Source organism: Aethalodelphis obliquidens, unplaced genomic scaffold, assembly GCF_003676395.1.
Source record: "Aethalodelphis obliquidens isolate GAN/ISIS:26980383/991018 unplaced genomic scaffold, ASM367639v1 scaffold35, whole genome shotgun sequence".
Taxonomy (NCBI): domain Eukaryota; kingdom Metazoa; phylum Chordata; class Mammalia; order Artiodactyla; family Delphinidae; genus Aethalodelphis; species Aethalodelphis obliquidens.
This window is the reverse complement of record NW_020837979.1, coordinates 7,182,601-7,204,051: the sequence shown is the minus strand read 5'-3', so window position 1 is coordinate 7,204,051 and position 21,451 is coordinate 7,182,601. Positions and strand designations below refer to the sequence as shown.

General features: G+C 41.7%; 2 protein-coding genes across 3 annotated transcripts; both read left to right on the top strand.

The window, feature by feature from the left end:
• Positions 1-1,374: 1,374 nt before the first annotated feature.
• Positions 1,375-5,572, top strand: CUNH2orf15 (chromosome unknown C2orf15 homolog). Its single transcript, XM_027128625.1, has 2 exons — positions 1,375-1,428; positions 3,842-5,572. The coding sequence occupies exons 1-2, from the start codon at positions 1,375-1,377 to the stop codon at positions 4,229-4,231; spliced, it is 444 nt and encodes a 147-aa protein (XP_026984426.1). The 3' UTR covers positions 4,232-5,572.
• Positions 5,573-9,688: 4,116 nt separating this feature from the next.
• On the top strand, positions 9,689-16,002 carry LIPT1 (lipoyltransferase 1). 2 transcript variants are annotated; one of them, XM_027128864.1, is made up of 2 exons: positions 9,689-9,776; positions 14,778-16,002. In XM_027128864.1, the coding sequence occupies exon 2, from the start codon at positions 14,779-14,781 to the stop codon at positions 15,898-15,900; it is 1,122 nt and encodes a 373-aa protein (XP_026984665.1). In that variant the 5' UTR covers positions 9,689-9,776; position 14,778; the 3' UTR covers positions 15,901-16,002. The 2 variants fall into 2 exon arrangements, with proteins under 2 accessions (XP_026984665.1, XP_026984664.1); XM_027128863.1 differs by lacking the exon at positions 9,689-9,776 and adding an exon at positions 12,802-14,577.
• The last annotated feature ends 5,449 nt before the right edge of the window (positions 16,003-21,451 follow it).

The window sequence follows — 21,451 nt, the reverse complement described above, 5'->3', positions numbered from 1 at the left end:
TTTTTTTTTTTTTTTTTTTTTTTTTTTTTGCGGTACGTGGACCTCTCACTGTTGTGGCCTCTCCCATTGCAGAGCACAGGCTCCGGACGCGCAGGCTCAGCGGCCATGGCTCACGGGCCCAGCCGCTCAGCGGCATGTGGGATCTTCCCGGACCCGGGCATGAGCCCGTGTCCCCTGCATCGGCAGGCGGACTCTCAACCACTGTGCCACCAGGGAAGCCCCAACTTATGCATTTTTGAGAGGAGTGTTTCCTTTTTAAATAATCAAAGAGGAGAAACCAAATAACAGAATAAACTCACTTTTACTCATTTGAAGGTAGTATTGGATATTCACTTGATGAGAAAAAAATTCATCTTCAATTTCCAAATCTAAGAAACAGGTATTTGTTATACTAACAACATTTGATTAACTACTATGTTTAGGATACTACTGTAGACCCTGGACTCTGTTCTGTTACAGATTAAACACTGATACTCAATCACGAATATGGATAAACAAGGTTTCAAGATGATATCTTTAGAAATCTTCTGTCAGTAAATGATTAGGGCTTGATGGGGATGGAATTGTAAACTCATAAAAGATAACTCCATTACCTAAATATTAAAGAAATACATTCTAAAAGGTGAGTAAGTGCTTTCATTCACAGCTGTGGAGTGGGTTCCAGATCTCAAGTTGCTGCTAGAGCTTCTTCAGTAGATCACTGTTCTGTAACAAGCTCTGGTCCCTTCTGCCATCCTGGTCAACTCTGCTTACCAAATTCCTGACCATCTTTCAAAGCCCAACCCTGACGTAGGCCCCCTCCTTTCACAACCTTTCCAAGCCCCTCCCTCCATGTTGCATGCTCATCTCTCTAAGCAGATTGGGCATTGGTAATAAAAGGTACTGTTTCTTTATTGGACATCTTTTTTTTTCTTTAGTTTTTTGTATTGTGGTAAAATACATGTAACATAAAATGTAGCATCTTAGCCATTCTTAGGTGTATAGTTCAGTGTATTAAATATATTCATAATTTTGTGCTGTCATCACCACCATTTATCTCCAGGACTCTTTTCATCTTGTAAAATTGAAAGTCTATACCCCTTAAACAACACCTCCCCATGGCAACCATCATTCTACTTTCTGTCTCTATGATTTTGACTTTAGCTACCTCATGTAAGTAGAGTCATACAGTATTTGTCTTTATGAGTTATTTCACTTAGCATAATGTGTTCAAGGTTCATCACGTTGTAGCATATTGCAGAATTTCCTCCTTTTTAATGCTGAATATTTCATCATATTTATATACAACATTTTGCTTACCTATGATCCATCGTTGGACACTTGAGTTGCTTCCGCATTTTAGCTATTGTGAATAATAGCTTATGTTATTTGTACATGGGTGTACAAATATGTCTTCAAGACCCAGAAGTTGGTTTGCTGGATCGTATGGTAATTCTATTTTTAATTATTTGAGGAACTGCCACACTGTTTTCCACAGTAGCTGTACCATTGAACATTCCTACCAATAGTGCATAAAGGTTTGAATTTCGGACTTCCCTGGTGGCGCAGTGGTTAAGAATCCGCCTGCCAATGCAGGGGACACGGTTTCGAGCCCTGGTCTGGGAAGATCCCACATGCTGTGGAGCAACTAAGCCCATGCACCACAGCTCCTGAGCCTGTGCTCTAGAGCCCACAAGCCACAACTACTGAAGGCTGCGTGCCTAGAGCCTGTGCTCTGCAACAGGAGAAGCCACCACAATGAGAAGCCCGTGCACCACAACGAAGAGTAGCCCCCACTCGCTGCAACTAGAGAAAGCCCGTGCACAGCAATGAAGACCCAATGCAGCCAAAAATAATTAATTAATTTTTTTAAAAAAAGGTTTGAATTTCTCCACATCCTCAACAACACTTGTTATTTTCTGTTTTTTTTTTAATAGTAGCTATCCTAATGGTTGTGAGGCTGTATCTAATTGGTAGCTGTGATCTGAATTTCCCTAATTATTAGTGATGGTGAGCATTTTTTCATGTAATTGTTGGCCATTCATATATCTTCTCTGGAGAAATGGCTATTCAAGTCCTTTGCCAAATTTTGAATTGGATTATTTTGTTGTTGTTGAGTTTCAGTTCTCTGTATATTCTGGGTATTAGTCCCTTATCATATATATGGTTTGCAAATACTTTCTCCTTCTGCCTTTATAGTCTTGTGTCTATTAATGCACAAAATTTATATATTCTCATAAGTTCCAACTTGTCTATTTTTTCTTTTGTTGCCTCTGCCTTTGGTGGTGTATTCAAATCATTGCAAATCCATCAGGAAGATTTTGCCTTATGTTTTCTTTTAAGAGTTAGAGCTTTAGATCTTACATTTAGGTCTTTGATCCATCTTGCGTTAGTTTTTGTATATGGTATTAGGTAAGGGTTCAACTTCATTCTTCTGTGTGTGGATATCCAGTTTTCCCAGCACATTTTGCTGAAAAGGCTGCCCTTTCCCCCACTGAATGGTCTGAGCAGTCATAGGTCTATTCAGATTTTCGTTTCTTATTGACTTAGTCTTGGTAGGTTTTGCGTTTCTAGGAATTTGTCCATTCAGCTAGGATATCCAATTTGTTGGCATACAATTGTTCATAGCACTCTCTTATAATACTTTTTATTTCTGTAGAATCAGTAGTAATGTCCCCTTTCATTTCTGATTTAGTAATTTGAGTTTTCTCAGTCCATCGAGGTAGTTTGTCAATTTTGTTGCTCTTTTCAAAAACTACTTTTGGTTTAATTGATTATCCTCTATTGCTTTTCTGTTCTCTATTCCATTTATCTCTGCTCTAGTCTTTATTGTTTCCTTCCTTCTGCTAGTAATGGGTTTAGTTTCTTCTTCTTTTTCTAGTTCATTAAGCTGTAAAGTTTGTTGATTTGAGATCTTTCTTGTTTTTTTTAATGCAAGTATTTATAACTATAAATTCCCCCCCTTAGTACTGATTTTGCTTCATCCCGTAAGTTTGATATGTTGTGTTTTTGTTTATCTTCATCTCTAAGTATTTTTTAAAATTTCCCTTGTGATTTCTTTGATCCATGGGTTGTTTAAGAGTATACTGTTTAATTTCCACAAATATGTGAATTTTCCTGTTTTACTTCCGTTGTTGATTTCTGACTTCATCCCATTGTGGTCAGAGAAGATACTTTGTATGATATCCATACTTTGTATGATATCCATCTTTTTAAATCTACTGAGACTTAATTTGTGGCCTAACATATGGTCTATCCTGGAAAATGTCCCCTTGAGAAGAATATGTATCCTGTTGTTGTTGGGTGGAGTGTTCTGCATGTGTTTGTTAGCTCTAGTCCGTTTATTGTGTTGTTTAAATCCTCTATTTCCTTACTTGTGTCCTGTCTGGTTGTTCTCTCCATTATTGACAGTTCAGTTTTGAAATCTCCAACTATTATTGTAGAACTGTCTATTTCTCCCTTCATTTCTGTCAGTTTTTCCTTCATTATTTTGATAGTGTATTATTACGTGTGTAAATGTTTACAGTTGTTTGGGCAGCTTTTTTTTTTTTTCCAGAACACCTAGCAGAGTGTTTGGCCTTCAGTAATTATTTCTTTAATCCATTAATAATAAATTAAAAGTTTTTGATAATAAGAATGATAGGCAGGACTAAGTAGAGAAGTTCTATTATTTTCTGCAAGGTGATGAAAGGTAACATCTAGTAAATTCCTTTTAATAAAAAGACTTTCGGAGAATCTGTAGAACCTGCACACCCTTCCACAAAGAAAATGTAAACACTGAGAGGTGGAAGGCGATTTTACTTTATATTTTTGGCATCATCACCATGAAATTTCATTAAAACAAACATTGCCATGACGTTAGTTGAAATTCCTGCTGTATTCACTTGTAACAATTTTTTCCCCAAGCAGTCAAGTTGAAGAAACGTCTCCACTACTTAAAGAGGGACCTGCAAACTATTTCTATTCAGCTGTCCCAATGGGATTTTCTCTTAGTAAATCTGCTACTCAGGTATCTGCTATGCGTATGGATTCAAAAGTGGATGATCACTTAATGCAAGGCACTGAGAAAAGCAAATTGGAACCAGTGACTCAGTTATTTCAAAACACCAAGAAAATAAGATTAGAAGACACAAACCAAGAAAACTTTACAAGGAGCAAAGATACTGGCACAGGATCTCTTTCGGAGAAAGCCTTGGGTTCAGTGGTGTATGTTAAAGAAAGTGATGGAATAGAAATGATAGATGTGGAATGAACTTATTTGTGTATGTTACCAAAGAAACCAAAAATTGGTTTTGACTAAGAGGGCCTGTTGAATGAGAACTTAACCTTATTATGAAAACCTAACAAAATGAAGGAAGACGATTGCTTATTTTTTACTATTTATGAATCACTGTAGATTGCGCTTTTTGATGATACATATTCAGAAAAGTTGCTTTAGAGAGAAGAAGCTTTCCAAAATTCAAAGAAGATTTCTCTGGTATTACATTCTGTCCTTGTCAAAAAATCAGAGTTTTTGTGTAACGGTATTTAAATGGCACCAAAACATTTTAATTATAATGTATTTCTCTAACAAGTGATCAAAAACCCAAAAAAACAGTGCCCAAACAATTTGACATCAGTATTTCACATGATTTCTACTGTACTGATTTTGTATGTTGAAATTCCAGTTAGGGATTTTGCTTTAGAATACTTTATCTTCTTGCATTTTTTCATGTCTGTTCTGTTAAAGATCACTGGCAGCTAAACTCAAAGACCAGTAAATTACGTACCTTGAGAAGCATTTCACATTTCAAATAATCCTTTTAAAACTTTTTTTTCACCCACGTGGAATTCATTTCAGAGTTCACAAAACAGTTTTTTCTAAGTGTAATAATTTATCTTGAGGATGTTACCATTTTATACCACCAATATTTAATATAATAAAACAGCCTAGTTGTTAAAAAAAATTCTTGTTTTGTATATATCAGTTTGCCATTCTTATTAAAACATCTACTAGTTTGAAACAGCAGTATTGTCCCAAGTAATGTAAGCTGAAGTTAAAAACCATTTGTGTCTGGACAAACAGTGACGTATAAATATTATGTATGGTTTGAACATTTTCCTGTACTTTAATATTTACTGGTGATCTCTAATGCTCAATTGAGTAATCTCCTTAATATTCATAAAGGAAAAAGGCATATTCAAACAGGAAAAGGCATCTTCTTTTAGGAGAAGAAATATTTTGTAAATCAGAAAAAAACCAAACAGATGTCACGTATTTGTAGAGTTAAAAAAAAAAAAAAAAAAATTGAATGGGATGTAAGCCACTAAGATAATGCTCTTTATCATTTATAGAAAATAATTCTTTGGGAGAGAAAAAATACACAAATCATTCATTTGTTCACCTAGCCCGGCACTGTGCTTGGTGCTCAGGATACAGTGGTGAATAAATTACCACTACCTTCATAGTGCTTACTGTCTGTCTACCAGGGAAGGTAGAACGTCAGACAGTAATTATATGATACAAATTGTGATGTGCCATGAAGAAAAAGTTAAATTTCAGAGAGACAGAAGAGGAGACATAACACATACGCTTGATTTTTTTTTTTTTTTTTTTTGCGGTACGCGGGCATCTCACTGTTGCGGCCTCTCCCATTGCGGAGCACAGGCTCCGGATGTGCAGGCTCAGTGGCCATGGCTCATGGGCCCAGCCGCTCCGCGGCATGTGGGATCTTCCCAGACCGGGGCACGAACCCGTGTCCCCTGCATCGGCAGGCGGACTCTCAACCACTGCACCACCAGGGAAGCCCTACACTTGATTTTTAATTGTGGGAACTAGGAAGGCTTCTCTGAGGACGTGACATGTATAGCTTTTGCAGGGACATGGTTGTCCAAGTGAGGTGATGGTGATGGTCGAGGTATATCGAGAAGGGGACAGAGTCCAGGTGAAGTTTGGCAGGGCAGACTGATGGTCTTAAAGTGGGAAATGAGGAAAATGAAAGGATTTCTAGTAAAAAAAAAACAAAAACAGAAAAAAAAACCTAGATGCATGGAGGTTCCCTGGGGGAAAGAGCTTGGGAGCATGGGTTTTGGGCATACCTGTTTCTAAGGCAGACAGTACTATGTATGGAATGAAAAAATACAAATTGTGAAGTTGTATACAGAATGGTATCTAAAGCTATGGGAACGAAAGAGGTTGCTTATAGTGGATGTATAGTGTGAGATAAAGCAACTACAACACTTAGGAGCTGGGCAGCACAGGGGGAGCTGGCTAAGGGGACTGAAGAGTTGGCAGAGTTGGTGGAGCTGGTCAGCGCATGGGGAGCTGGCTAAGGGGACTGAAGAGTTGGCAGAGTTGGTGGAGCTGGTCAGCGCAGGGGGAGCTGCCTAAGGGGACTGAAGAGTTGGCAGAGTTGGTGTAGCTGGTCAGCGCAGGGGGAGCTGGCTAAGGGGACTGAAGAGTTGGCAGAGTTGGTGGAAAACCAAGACAGGATAATGTCAAGATTGCCCACAGAAGTCTTTAAGGTGGAGGCAGTCAACTGAAATGGTAGATGAGGACTTGAAAGGTCCACTGGATCTAGCAACATGAATGGCACTAGTGACCTTAGCAAAACCACTTTTTTCTTTAATAGGGACTTGGCTCAAATATTTACAGACTGGTTTTTCACCTCCATGAATGTCCAACAGGACATTTGATAGTGTGTTGGACACTGAATTTGGGATGTCCTTCATTGTATGTGATGCCCCAGGCATTGCAGGATGTCAAATGTTGTAGCACAATCCAGTCATTGAGATGATAACAAATGCAAGCATTAATTACTCTGATTGAGAACTATTGCTGCTAAGACATCAGAGAATTGGAATCCCAAAATCCAAGTGAAGCCATAGTTTTAGCAGCACACCTGGGAATGGAAATCCACAAATACTTCCTGGAAGGGGTAGAATGGAATAAGTTTAATCAGAACAACAGCCTCACTTAGGTGTTTATTTGTTTTATGGAAGAATTCTACAAGAAGAATCCTAAAGTGAACATTTTTCAGAGTTCTACCGTTGTTTCTGATGAGAAACTTTCCATATAAAAATAATATAGTTCAGGAGAAATAAGGATGTTAGGAGACCTTAGATTCAACATACCTATAAGACCTATAATACATGCATTGGTATTGCATCTAATGGTGTTGTCATTGATGCCAGTAATAATAGTTATCATTTACTGAGCTGTTGTGTAACTGGCTTAGTTGAGATTCCCTAGGAGCTACTTGAGACAAGGACCCAGATGCACATGATTTTTGAGAGTGTGCTCTTTAAGGTAAGCCTGTGAGGGAGTCAGGGAAGCAGAAGGAATCAACGAAGAATGAGCACTCAGATAAATTCATGGCCTGACTCACAGGGTGCTCTGGAGGGATCATACTGCAGAGTTGTCCCACTGTCCCACTTTGAGGCAAGGGGTGGGACTATTGCAGCACTAGGCCAGTCAGGCATCGGTTGCCACCTCCAAGCCAAAGTGGGGAGGCTGGTGGGTAGGGATGCAGGGTGAATCACTCTGGTGTGCCTGTGCCTGCTAGCTCCTTCATTCACACCAGCTGGAGAATGGATGATGAATTAAGGGTAAAGGGGACCTGGGTGGGGTGCTCACAGTCTTTATTACAATGCCAGACACCTAACATATATTATTTTCCTTTTATTTTGAAACAATCTCAAATTTACAGCAAAGTTGCAAGCATGGTACAAAGGCCTTTCCCTCTCCTCCCAACCATTTGAGAGTAAGTAGCTGACCTAATTCTCCATCATCCCTGAATAGTTTTTTAATGATTTAAAGAATTTTATTATTTTTAAAATAAATTTTAAAAATGGATGTATAATTGACATATGCCATTATATTAGTTCCAGGTGTGCAACATAATGATTTCGTATATATTGCAAAGTGATCACTGTAAGAAGTTAACATCTATCAACACATAGTTTTTTTTTTTTTCCTTGTGATGAGAACTTTTAAGATATATTCACTTAGCAACTTTCAAGTATACAGTATGGTATTTTTATAGTCACCATGCTGTACATTTACATCTCCAGGACTTACTTATCTTATAACTGGAAGTTTGTACATTTTGATCATCTTCACCCATTTTGCTCACCCTGCAAAAAGCACTTTTGATGGAACACCAGGACAGAATCCATGTTGGAGTAGGTTAAAAAACGAATGGGAAGTGAGGAAGTGGATACTGGATGTGTAGCAACTCCACAAAGAAGCTCAACTCTGAAGAGGAGTAGACAGCATGAGAGATGGAAGATGAGATGGAGGTCGTGTTTGAGTGTCAGCGGAAGAAGGATCCAGTGGAGAAGCTGAAGAAGTAGGAGAGGGGTTAAGATAACCACAGGGTGGAAGTCTAGGAGCAGGGAGGACGGATCCATCCTTGAAAAACACTTCAGTAAGAAATTAGGGGGGGAAAAATTGTACCACCTCAGATTCCAGAGAAATGGAATTTAGAAAGATGTACTATAAGCAAAGGGCAAGAGAATTGCATGGCTCTTTTTAATGATAACTTGGAAAACTACTGGGACTAACTACACAGAATCCATTCCCACCTGCATAATCCAAGAAAGACTCATTAGAGTGACTTCAAGAGGGTAATAGTAAATAAATAAGGAGCCACTGTGTCTTTATTGTAGCTTTATATGGAGCCCTGGTCATTGTATCGGCATCACCAAACTGTGAACACTGGATGCTTCTTACTCCAAGATGCAAGTCTTGATGGTTTCTATTCTAAGCCAAAAGAGAGATTGATTTCTGTGGAAGCCTAAAACAGATGACCACAAATTCTTTGGGCTCCTCTCATCAAGAGGTGGCGTCCATTTCTCCACCCCTTGACTCTGGGCTGCCTTTGCTGGTGCTTTGGTCAACAGAATGTGGCCAACGTGCTCCTTCCAAGGCTAGCCCTGAACGGAGGTGCCCCATCAGCCAGCCAGCACCAGCCGCCAAAGGCGTGAATAAGGCCGTCCTGGACCTCCCCGCTCAGCCAACCTGTGCTGAATGAAGGAAGCCAAGTGAGCAAGCCTTGACCATATAAATGTTAGAATAAATCGTTGTGTTAAGCCACTGGCGTTTGAGGCAGTTTGTTACGCAGCTATAGTTACTTGGAACTTGGCCTGACGGGGGAATTTCCCATCTGGCTAAGCCACAAGGATTTTCTTGCCAGCTGCACCGAGGGACACCCCAAGTGGTAACGTTCATTGCCCTCAGTGTGTTTGTTCTCCGACCCACTCCTTCCTACCTGTCTCTGTATTGGGAATACCAGCGTTTATTCCTTTAAATGCCATTTATCTTTTATAACCGATTTTAGTTTCGTCCCCTTCCAAGTGGAGTTGCCTGCCCTTTGGACTATGAGACGTGCAAAGCCCCGCGCAATGCCTGGATGTTCAGTAAAGAACATCCGACCCGACTGCTCTGGGTACCAGGCGGGCTCCCCTCCAGAGTGACTCAACACCGCTCCTACCTGTTCCCCGCTAACGCTCTGGGCTGTCACGCGGGGAACCTCCATCTGCCCTGGGGCTCTAGGACTTTCGATATTATTGATACTATTATTCGAACGTGGGCGGCGTCCCTGCCTCTCCTCTGGTTCGGCGCCAGCTCGGCCGGTCGTAAAGACCCTCCGGAACCCCCCCCGGCCCCGCCCCTACGCAGCGCTTCCGGTGCCCCGCCCCCCGCGGGCCGGGGCGGCGGGCGGGACGGCTGCGTGCGCAGCAGGACGGGACTGCGGGTCGCACGCGTCCTTCCCTCACGGGCCCGCGCGCTGCCTGGCCGCGACCGGAAGCCTCAGGTGCGTGAAACCGGAGGCGTGGCAAGGCGGGGCGGGGCAGGCAGCGTGGGCCCCCGAGGACAGGCAGCTGGCGGGGACCTGAGACCCTGGGGCGGTGCGCACGGCTGGCGCTGCAGGCCCTGAAGTGTCCGGTCAGAGCTTGGGAAGACCTAGCTCCACGGTTAGGAACGGATTATCCGCAACACGGGAGGGTCAAAAAATTAGACATGTTGGGTGCCAGCCCTGTGCGCGCCCACCGAGAACCAAAAAGGCGAATTCAAACAGGCACACGGCTGTCCTGAGACTGGATAAGTTATGTACTAAGACAGGTGGCAAGATGGCAAGATAAAACTTGGGGAGGATTTTTTGAAGGAGCTGGGCCTGCCTAGGAGGGTAGGTGGGATCCTGTTATCTTTTGCTTTCTGTTCGATGATGGAGAAGCAGGTTTGGTAAATTCAAAGTGGTGGTAGCTAAGTGTCCCTCCCAGAACATGGAAATATGATTGTCCTCTGATTAAAAAACGATAAAAAATTAATAATTAAAAGGTAAGAGTAGAGATATGCAAAGTTAAAGAGACAAAATTTTATCAGGCCTTCAGAACTTGACAGTATCATGACAACTAAAAAGAAGACTGTACATCATGCAGCTGGCGGTCTGATCTGTTTTTGAAGCATGGAGTGAAAGAGAGGTGCGCCTGACCGGATGACTCCAGGCCTCCTCTGGGAGAGACAGGGTGTCCTGGCGTTAACAGTGGGGTCTCTCCAGAGCCCAGGAGCTTAGAGGCGCTTTCCTCAAGGCTCATTCCACCAGACATTGAAGTCATATAACTCCATCCTTTTGTCCAGATTCAGTATTCACCAAGCAAACTTATGATGAGAGAGTAGTTGGACAGGCCGATCTGAATATCCGGTTGATAGCCTATAGTTCTCTTTGTAAATTAATAAATTGGCATTCAGGTTTTCTCAGACATCCCTGGGTTCCCACTTTTTCTCACTCTTTGTGTGATTCTTTCTTGTCCTACGAGGCTCAGTAGGAAATGTTACATCCTCACAGGGTCCTATTTGTTTGTGTGTTCAGGTGTCTAGAACAGTTTCTGGCACAGAGTAGGCGCTTAGCCTAACTCCCTCGACTTTCAGTCTGCTTTTCTTTTTTTTTTTTAATTGGAGTATAGTTGCTTTACAATGTTGTGTTAGTCTATGCTGTACAGAAAAGTGAATCAGCTATACGTATACATATATCCCCTCTTTTTTGGATTTCCTTCCCACTTAGGTCACCAAAGAGCATTGAGTAGAGTTCCCTGTGCTATACAGTTGGTTCTCATTAGTTATCTGTTTTATACATAGTAGTGTATATATGTCAGTCCCAATCTGTCCCACCCCCCTCTCTCCCCCTTGGTGTCCATACGTTTGTTCTCTACATCTCTGTTGCTATTTCTGCTTTGCAAATAAGGTCATCTGTACCATTTTTCTAGATTCCACATATATACGTTAATATACGATATTTGTTTTTCTCTTTCTGACTTAGTCTGCTTTTTTGGTCACTTTTTTGATGAAGCCTAGCCTGACAACCCTATGTAAAATTGCAGGCTGGGGACTTCCCTGGCAGTTCAGTGGTTAAGGCTTGGTGCTTCCACTGCAGGGGGCATGGGTTCGATCCCTTGTAGGGGAACAAAGATCCCGCATGCCTCGTGGCCAAAATAAATGAATGAATAAATAAATAAATAATAAATTAAATTAAATAGCCGCCCAGTTCCTCTCACATACACATTTCCTATGTTCCCTTTCCTTTTTCATATGGTCCTCATCACCTTCCTTGATTTGGTTCACTGATGAATCCCAAGTGCCAAGAACAATCCCTGTTGCGTAGTAGATGCAAGATCTCTTGAATTAATATCTTTACTGTGTTTCACTCACACCGTATCCACAATGCCTGGATAAATACAGATATTTTGAGCACTATTAATACATTAGTTGGATCAATTCTGGAGCCCTTAGTTACCATCTCTTCAGCTCTGTGCCATTGGCTGCTGGTAGCCAAAGACTCTTAAGTCCAATGCAGTCAAAACGGACCAGTTATCTTCACCCTGTATCTCCTCTTCCTATGAAATCTGTCCTAGGAAATGTCACCTCTTTCCACCCATTTCCCAGGCCAGAAGTCAGGGTATGCATAAAATTAATAAAAGAGCTAACATCCTGTGTACTTTCTATGTGCCGGGCACTCTTATAAGCACTTTACATGTATTAGTTCATTTAATCCTGATATGAGTCCTGTCAGTTACCCACATATTACAGATAAGGGATCTGCGGCACAGAAAAGTCAACTAATCTGCCTTAGCTGGGAAGAGAAAGAGTTGGGATTTGAATGCTGGCTTGTAATCATACCATAAAGGACCCTTGACTTCTTTCTCTCACCCTCACTGAACCAATTACCAGATATCAAGATTCTCCCTGCTTAAATCTCTAGGCGATGTCTCTGAAGTGTAAATCTGTAAAACTCTTCAGCACCTCCTCATCACTCTCAGGGTGAAGTTCAAGTATTTAACATGGATTTTTTTTTTAATTTAGTTCCGAGGCTTGTGGGATCTTAGTTCCCGGACCAGGGATCAAACCCGTGCCCCCTGCAGTGAAAGCACAGAGTCCTAACCACTGGACCGCCAGGGAAGTCCCTAACTGGATTTTAAGTCTCTTCATAATCTGATCTCTACTTCTGCCTCCTTATCTCTTGCAGCTTCCCATTCCTGCACTCTTAAATACCAGCCAATTGAATTAAATTCTTCGAATTCTTTGAATGGGTCTTCTTCTCCTCCAAGCTACTGTACTTTGTTGGAATACTTTTCCTTACCCCTTCTATGTCTCAACTTCAATGTCACTTCCAATGATGAGAGGGTTAAATGGCCTTCTAATGTACTTACCCTGTCATAGCACTTATGACACCATATTTTTTTTTTTTGTGGTACGTGGGCCTCTCACTGTTGTGGCCTCTCCTGTTGCAGAGCACAGGCTCCGGACGCACAGGCTCAGCGGCCATGGCTCATGGGCCCAGCCGCTCTGTGGAATGTGGGATCTTCCCGGACCGGGGCACGAACCCATGTCCCCTGCATCGGCAGGTGGACTCCCAACCACTGCGCCACCAGGGAAGCCCTGACACTGTATTTTAATTATCACCTTCCTTGCTTTTTAGTGTCTCCCACTAGATAGTGAGTTCCTTGAAGGCAAGGACCAGTCTGTGACCTTAATGTCCTCATGTCCATCCCTTCTCAGTGTCTGCTACCCTCGTTCAGGCCCTCATTATCTCTAACTGGGACAACTGCATGGGTCGGTTAAACCGTCTCCCTGCCCCTAGTCTATCTGTTTTTAATCCATGCTCAACACTGCCAGCAGAAGCAGTTTTGTATAATGGCTGACTTAACACTTTCCTACTTAAAACACCTCACTAGATCCAGCTGCTTTTAGAAAAAGGCCAAATGCTTTAGAATTACATGAATTTGTCTCCTCCCCTTCTTTATTCTACCTTGTGCCTAGTAGGCACTCCATAAACATTTGTTTAGTGAAGGAGGGACTGATATCAAATTTGGTCAAACAGAACCAAGAACAAAGAGTTTAACCAAAGAAACGGCATCTGGCTGCAGAGGCTTCCTAGGACAGCACAGCCAAAGGTTTCAGTGGAGCTGGAAGACTGGTAGTGGAACTCCTTTGAGGAGGGATTCCCCAAGACATGCCTTACTGTTGGAGGACTCTCTGTCTTTGCATTTGCCTGGAACATGCTACTCCCATCAACGTGGTAAAAACCATCAGATTTCGAGACTCAGTTCAAGTATCCCTTCCTCTGTTACACCTCTCCTGACCTTTCTAGATAGAAAGAGTGTAAATTGGTTCAGCTTTTCTGTAGCATAACTTATCAAGATATATCAAGAGTGATGAAAATACGAAGACTTGTTACCCTAGGAATTGTGCATCTAGGATGTAACTACAAGAGAATGGGGCCTAGTTCTGGGCTTTAATAACCCAGTCCTTCCCAGGTCTTTAACCTAAAGGAAAACTATGACCATTCTAAGAAACGAAATCGGAATAGAATGGTTTCTTTACAACCATAACTAGTCAAAATACTTCATTATTACAGCTAGTATTATCAGCCTTTTCATCAGCACTGCTAACACAAATAATGTGTAAAGTGTCAAAACATAATAAAATTGTTCCTAGCCTTTCTATTTAACCTTGCTACTCTGACCACCTCTCCCCTGACTTCAGGGGGTCCATCCTAATTTAATATTGATCTAAATAAAACAGGCTGCCAGTAAACATGTATCTCAAAATTAAATAGGAATTATTTTTAAAGTACTACAAGGACATAATTAAAGCTTTCCAGACAGATGTTCATGAGTACATTGTTGATAACATAGAAAAACTAGAGACAGTCTAAACTTACAAACTAAGAGACTGGTTGAGTAAACGGTGGTGTATCTTGACAATGGAATGTAACACGACATTAAAACCGATGTAAAAATAGGTTTAACATTGAATGAAATAAGAGTATCATTCCACTTTTGGTGGGGAAAAGTGTGTGTGTGTATTTTACACATGCACATAAAAAAATGGGTACACACTAAAGTGTTAATTGGGATTATCTCCGGGTGGTCATGTTATGGTTTCTTTTATTTTGCTCTTTTTGCTTGTCTGTATTTTCTCATTTTTCTCAAATAATGTGTATTACCTGTGAATTCAAAATAATTTGTTTGTCTCTGAGATATATTACATAATGTATTTTCAGCTTTATTATTGGAAAAATCTGTGCCCTTATTCCATTTCAACTAAAACAATTTGAGGTTTGTATCATTTATTTCCTTTGAGTACTCTGTTGTACAATTTTTGCTAAAGACTAATGATAAGGCTAAAAGGCAAGAAAAGCAACCAGACCGGATACTTAAATAAGTTTGGATTAAATAACCGAGAACTGATAGCTACAAACTAGAATTTAATTTTCTTTTTCTCCATCATTAATTTGTTTGTCTTCCATTTTTAAAAGCATGCTGATCCCATTTTCAATGAAGAATTGCTTCCAGTTACTTTGTAACCTCAAGGTCCCAGCAGCTGGTTTTAAAGACACAGTTAAAAGTGGGCTCATTTTACAGTCAGTTTCCAATGATGTTTACCAAAACCTGGCTGTAGAAGACTGGATCCATGACCATATGAATCTAGAAGCCAAGCCGGTTCTTTTCTTTTGGAGGAATTCTCCCTCTGTTGTAATTGGTCGGCATCAGAACCCTTGGCAGGAATGTAACCTGAATCTGATGAGAGAAGGAGGTGTAAAACTAGCTCGGAGGAGAAGTGGAGGAGGAACAGTCTACCATGATATGGGTAACATCAACTTGACTTTTTTTACAACCAAAAAAAAGTACGATAGGATGGAAAATCTAAAATTAGTTGTTAAAGCTCTGAAGGCTGTCCAGCCGCAGCTGGATGTGCGGGCTACCAAAAGGTTTGACCTTTTACTTGATGGACAGTTTAAAATCTCAGGAACAGCTTCCAGGATTGGCCAGACCGCTGCTTATCACCACTGCACTTTGCTATGCAGTACCGATGGGACCTTCTTGTCATCTTTGTTGAAGAGCCCTTACCAAGGGGTCAGGAGTACTGCCACTGCGAGCACACCTGCCTTAGTAAAAAATCTTATGGAAAAAGATCCCACCCTGACCTGCGAAGTAGTGATAAATGCTATTGCCACAGAGTATGCTACATCTCATCAAATCGATAATCACATTCACCTAATAAACCCAACAGACGAGACGCTGTTTCCTGGAATAAACAGCAGAGCCAAAGAACTACAGACCTGGGAGTGGATATATGGCAAAACTCCAAAGTTCAGTGTAAACACTTCCTTCAGTGTGTTATATGAACATTCACACTTGGAAATTAAAGTATTCATAGACATAAAGAATGGAAGAATTGAAATCTGTAATATTGAAGCACCTGACCATTGGTTGCCGCTGGAAATACGTGACAAGTTAAATTCAGGTTTTATTGGTAGTAAATTTTGCCCAATTGAAACGACTATGCTTACAAGTATATTACATAGAACATGTCCAGAAGATGATGAACTACACAGTAAATGGAATATGCTCTGTGAAAAAATTAAGGGAATAATGTGATTCCAAGTAAATTTCTTAATATTGACAGTTTCAATGACAGAATTAAAAATGTTTACAGTACATTGTCTGTCTCTTAAAATAAAAAAGATCTAGTCTCCTTCAGTAACTTCTCCCTATTTGAAATTGTCTATCACCTATCCTAGTCCATATTTTCCATTGATGTCTAAGATTCTCTCTGTCTTTATTGATTTTAATACCTGGCTGCATTTGTATTTCACCTCCTTCCTCTGTTACCATCTTGGGGTTGTATACCATATGGGACACTCTGACCTCAGAGTTCGTTCTCTTTCTTACCTCTAGGGAATATAACCCCAGCTTCTTGCCACCTCTGATACCTTAAACTCTAAAATTCTCCCGTTTCATTGTTTCCTTATCCTTCCGTCCTCTCCCATTAAATCAAGCTTATTGCACTTTTCTAAGCCAATAACTTTTCCTCAGTCTCTTGCTTCAATTCCATTTCTTACCAGCATTCTCATTTGTTTCTCTTGACCTATCATAGCTACCCTTTTTTTTTTTTTCCAACAATTGATTTCCACTCTTATACCCAGATGGCAGGCAATGCTAGAAGAAAATTCACATAGTTTTCAACTTGTATTTCTTTGTTCTGTTGGTACCAGATTCGACTCACCCGTTGACTCCCCCTCATTCTTCAGAGGCCTTATTCGTAAATGTTCCCACTCTTCCTAAGCTCAGAATTCCATTACTCTTAATCTGGTCACAAACCTTGATTTACAATTTGAGAGTGGAGGCTTTCAGAAATGAGCTCCTTCAGCGCCCCCGTGTTCTCTACTTCAACTTTTCTCATTTCATTCAATCTCAAAGAATTGGCTCGAGAATTGGCTGGTGGCTTTTTCCTCTCCAGCCTGTTTGTGCTTTGTATTGTACTATCAGTTATTTATCTCCTTTATCTTGCCTAACTCTCTCTCGACTTTTACTGGATCTTTAGCCTTAGTGAATAGACACGCTCATGTCTCCCCTTTCCCGAAGACTCCTGCTCAAGGCTTTACTCTGTTTATCTCCATCACTTCATTGTCAGACTTCTTCAAAGGGTACCACCACTGCCAACCATTTCCTGTCTCTACAGTTCACTCACATACTCCTCTTATTTCTACAGTAGTTCCTACATGTTTATTGAGTGCCTACTCTGTGCCAAGGACTTTGCTAGTTGTTGGATGTTCATGGTGAGTGAAAGCGACATGCTCACTGAGCTTAAGAACTGACAGTTTAGAGCAGTGGTTTCAAACTTTTTAAAAACTGGAGTACAAAATGTATTTTATATTGTGCACCAGCACACACATATGTTGCCTATACCTAACAAGTTTCACAATACGATGCTTATCCTTTACTACTTACTTATCTGATATTTTATATTCAATTTTATTTCTTTTAAAAATTGACTTTATGACCCATTAATAGGTCAAGACTTGAGTTTTTTAAAACTAGGGAAAGAAATCAGTAAATGCTTACAAAATGAGAAAAGTATGAAAGAAAAGTCCAGGCAGTTAGACAATACGGGCTCCCTAGCTAGAGTGATCAGGGACCTGACATTGAAGCTGAACCCTGAGGAATGAGAAGTGGAGCAGGGAGGAGAGTAATCCGGATTCACCGGTTATCTATTGCTACATAACAAACCACTCCAAAACTTGGTAGCTTAAAACAACAACAGTCATTTATTCAGTCCAAGATCAAGGTGACAGCAGGTTTGGTTTCTTCTTTTTTTTTTTTTTTTACATCTTTATTGGAGTATAATTGCTTTACAATGGTGTGTTAGTTTCTGCTTTATAACAAAGTGAGTCAGTTATACATATACATATGTTCCCATATCTCTTCCCTCTTGCGTCTCCCTCCCTCCCACCCTCCTTATCCCACCCCTCCAGGCGGTCACAAAGCACCGAGCTGATCTCCCAGTGCTATGTGGCTGCTTCCCACTAGCTATCTACCTTACATTTGGTAGTGTATGTATGTCCATGCCTCTCTCTCGCTTTGTCACAGCTTACCCTTCCCCCTCATCATATCCTCAAGTCCAGTCTCTAGTAGGTCTGTGTCTTTATTCCTGTCTTACCCCTAGGTTCTTGCAGCTCTATTTATAATAGCCCAGAGATGGAAACAACCCAAGTGTCCATCATCAGATGAATGGACAAAGAAGATGTGGCACATATATACAATGGAATATTACTCAGCCATAAAAAGAAATGAAATTGAGCTATTTGTAATGAGGTGGATGGACCTAGAGTCTGTCATACAGAGTGAAGTAAGTCAGAAAGAGAAAGATAAATACCGTATGCTAACACATATATATGGAATTTAAGAAAAAATAAAGTCATCTTCTTTTTTTAAAAAATTATTTTTTAATTTGGCCACACCTGGCAGCTTGTGGGATCCTAGCTCCCTGACCAGGAATTGAACCTGGGCCCCAACAGTGAAAGCACCAAGTCCTAACCACTGGACCGACAGGGAATTCCCAGGTTTGATTTCTTCTGAGGCCTGTCTCCTTGGCTTACAGGTGGCACCTTCTTGCTATGCCCTCACATAGTCTTTCCTCTGTGTGCGTATCTGTGTCCAGATGTCCATTTCTTATAAGGACACCAGTCATATTGCATTAGGGCCACCCTAAAGACATCATTTTAACTTATTTCTTTGAAGACCTTATTTCCAAATATGGTTACATTCTGAGGTACCAGGGGCTGGGATTTCAACGTGTGAATTTCTTGGGGGGGGGGGTGGGGGGGGCTGCGGTTTGCACAATTCAACCCATAACAGGGGTTTCAGGACTCAGAGACCTTCAGACATCTTCGCCTGAAACAACGTAACCCAGTGTTTGGCTATCACATTAATTTCAGTCCTCTTAGGAGATCTTCTCCTTTCATGTATCTCAGTGGATCCAGATCCCATCCTTGTTTCTGAGGGATTGTGGGGAGCGGAGGTGGACGCACAGGGTTTTGCTGCAGCTGGTTATCTCAAAATGGGAGCAGGGTAAGGGAAGGGGATTTTTCAAGTTGCTCCTGGGACAAACACAGGTGCCAGGCTAAATGTTCTTCATTTGAGGCAGGTTTCACGGGCAGGCCCCATTGTTCTTTTGCAATATTAAATACCAAGTAAACACAGTTTTGAAGGGGTTGTTCATGGGCCCGTTTTTAAGCACTACATGTGTCACAACAACTGAAAATTATTTTCTAAGAAAGGTATAAAAATCCTGACATGATGTGCTTGGTGCAATAAAGCAGCCGTGATGTTCTGATACCCTTTGTTTCTCGAGAGAGAGGATGACATCAGGTGAAGGCTGTTAAGGGCTTCAGGTTCTAAAAGGGAAATCTGACGAGCATTCCTGGAACACATGGATTAAAGGCATGTTTTGCAGGTCGATTCTGCAGAACTTTCTGCATGTCTGCATATGAGGATGAAGGGGAGGGAGGAATCAAGAATGACGCCTAGATTTCTTACTTAAGCAACTGGATGGATGGGGGTACACGGGAGCAGTGGGGGAGTGTGTATCAAGTTCAGTTGGGGCCTGTTATATTTGAAATGCTTGTGTGTTTCTGAGATGCCAGGTGAAATGCCAAACAGGCAGCTGAGTATGTGAGATTAGAATTCCAAGGAGAAGTCTTAGCTTAATAGGAGTTGACAGCATATAGATAGTATCGTATATCATGAAAATGGGTAATTGTGGACTTGTGTAATTCATCTAAAGTTTAAAGTGTTTAGCATCCAAGTCCCCTACGTTTGTGGAATCCTCCAACTTACAAATCTTGGTGGGAGGTGGAGCCCACCTTTTGGAGGAGGCCATCAAGAGGATGTGACTGCCAGTTGTCCTTCAAACTGGACCCAGGCAATCAGAGGCTCCTAATCTCCTCCCCTGTCCATGGAATGTATGTTCTGCCCACTGTTCCTGTGCCAGGAGGCCACCAGGTCTGACTTCACTCAAGCTTTCCCCTGTTGCCATGCAAAGCAGGCTGCCACCGTAAGGGCATTAGAGAAGCTGAGTACCATTTATGGATACCCTTGTCCAATAGACAGTGACTGGGCCGTCACATTTTAAAGGTCATGATATGCAAGTGTAGAACAAAGAATGTTGCCCACCATCCAGCTCTACAAGGATCAAGTCATTAGCCACTGCAGTCGCTGACTGACGGTGCACCCTGAAAGGAATTCAGGACGAAAAACAGGATGAGAACATATATGCTTTGGAAAAACGGGCCCCTTAGATAGATATATCTCAGGAAGATTTTTAGAGAACCCAGATTCTTGCATCTTTGCATACATAGAAAAAGCACTAACATCATTAACTAATATATCTGTTCCTCATGACCAGCACTAACCTTTTACTGAGATGTATACTTCACTGCACCATTTCCCCAGCCAAAATCACATATATACTGGCTTCTTCCCCTGTGTCTTGGGGAGCAGTCCCCTCTGGGCTACCAAGAGGCTGTTTCCTAGGCTATAGTCCTCACTAAGTTTTCCGAATAAAACTGAAACTAACAACTCTTATGTTGTGCCTTTTTCTTTCAGTCAACATAAGATTGGGTGAAGGAACATGACACTGAAGGAGGTTCTGTCTCTCCTACAAGCTACAACCAGCAGAGTCGGTAGAAAGGAAGAATGAAACATTAAAGCAGCAGATTGAATTACTAACAGGTAAAAACCACCTTGGCCAGATGGACTAAAGTACTATCCCAGGCTTTAAGACATTTGAGTGATCAACCAGGAGGGCCTGCTGCCCCACAGGCCAGATGGGAGACCCTTGCTTAGACACACAGTACCCACAGTAAGGTATGGAAATTGCAGGAGACAGCCATTTCCCTCTCACTGTGGATCTCCGTGCTATGCTGCCGAGAACACCAAGCCCCATCACACCTGGGAGGGGAGTTTGCAATGGGATTTGTAAAGGGACGTCCCACCAAGACGGGTGAGTTACTTTGCATCCCTGTATGAGGAGGAATGACTCATTCTCCACTGGGATGCTGATGTCCTGCTGCAAACCAGACCCATCCAGGTACTACACCTGGAACAGAACACACACCTTTGAAGAAGGGGAGAAGGTGGGAGTCCTGGTCTGGCAGATCCTGCCCCGTCCATCTCCTCACACCTGATAGTGCTTCCTCCCCCAGCCAACGTGGAAGGTACACACAACTAGGTCAAGTTCCTAAAGCTGCAGCCACATTAACATCTAATTATCAGGCCACAAGTGTAATTCTTTTCTATTTATTTATTAATTTTTTTTCCCCACAAGTGTTAATTCTTTTTTTTTTTTTTTTTGTGGTACACGGGCCTCCCAATGCTGTGGCCTCTCCCGTTGCGGAGCACAGGCTCCGGACGCGCAGGCTCAGCGGCCATGGCTCACGGGCCTAGCCGCTCCGTGGCACGTGGGATCTTCCCGGACCAGGGCACGAATCTGTGTCCCTTGCACCGGCAGGTGGACTCTCAACCACTGCGCCACCAGGGAAGCCCCACAAGTGTAATTTTTATAGGGGAAGACCTCCCCATACAAGTTCCTACTAAAAAAATTGTTACTACCTAGTACCTAGTTTAGGAGAACTCCAATATTTAAAAG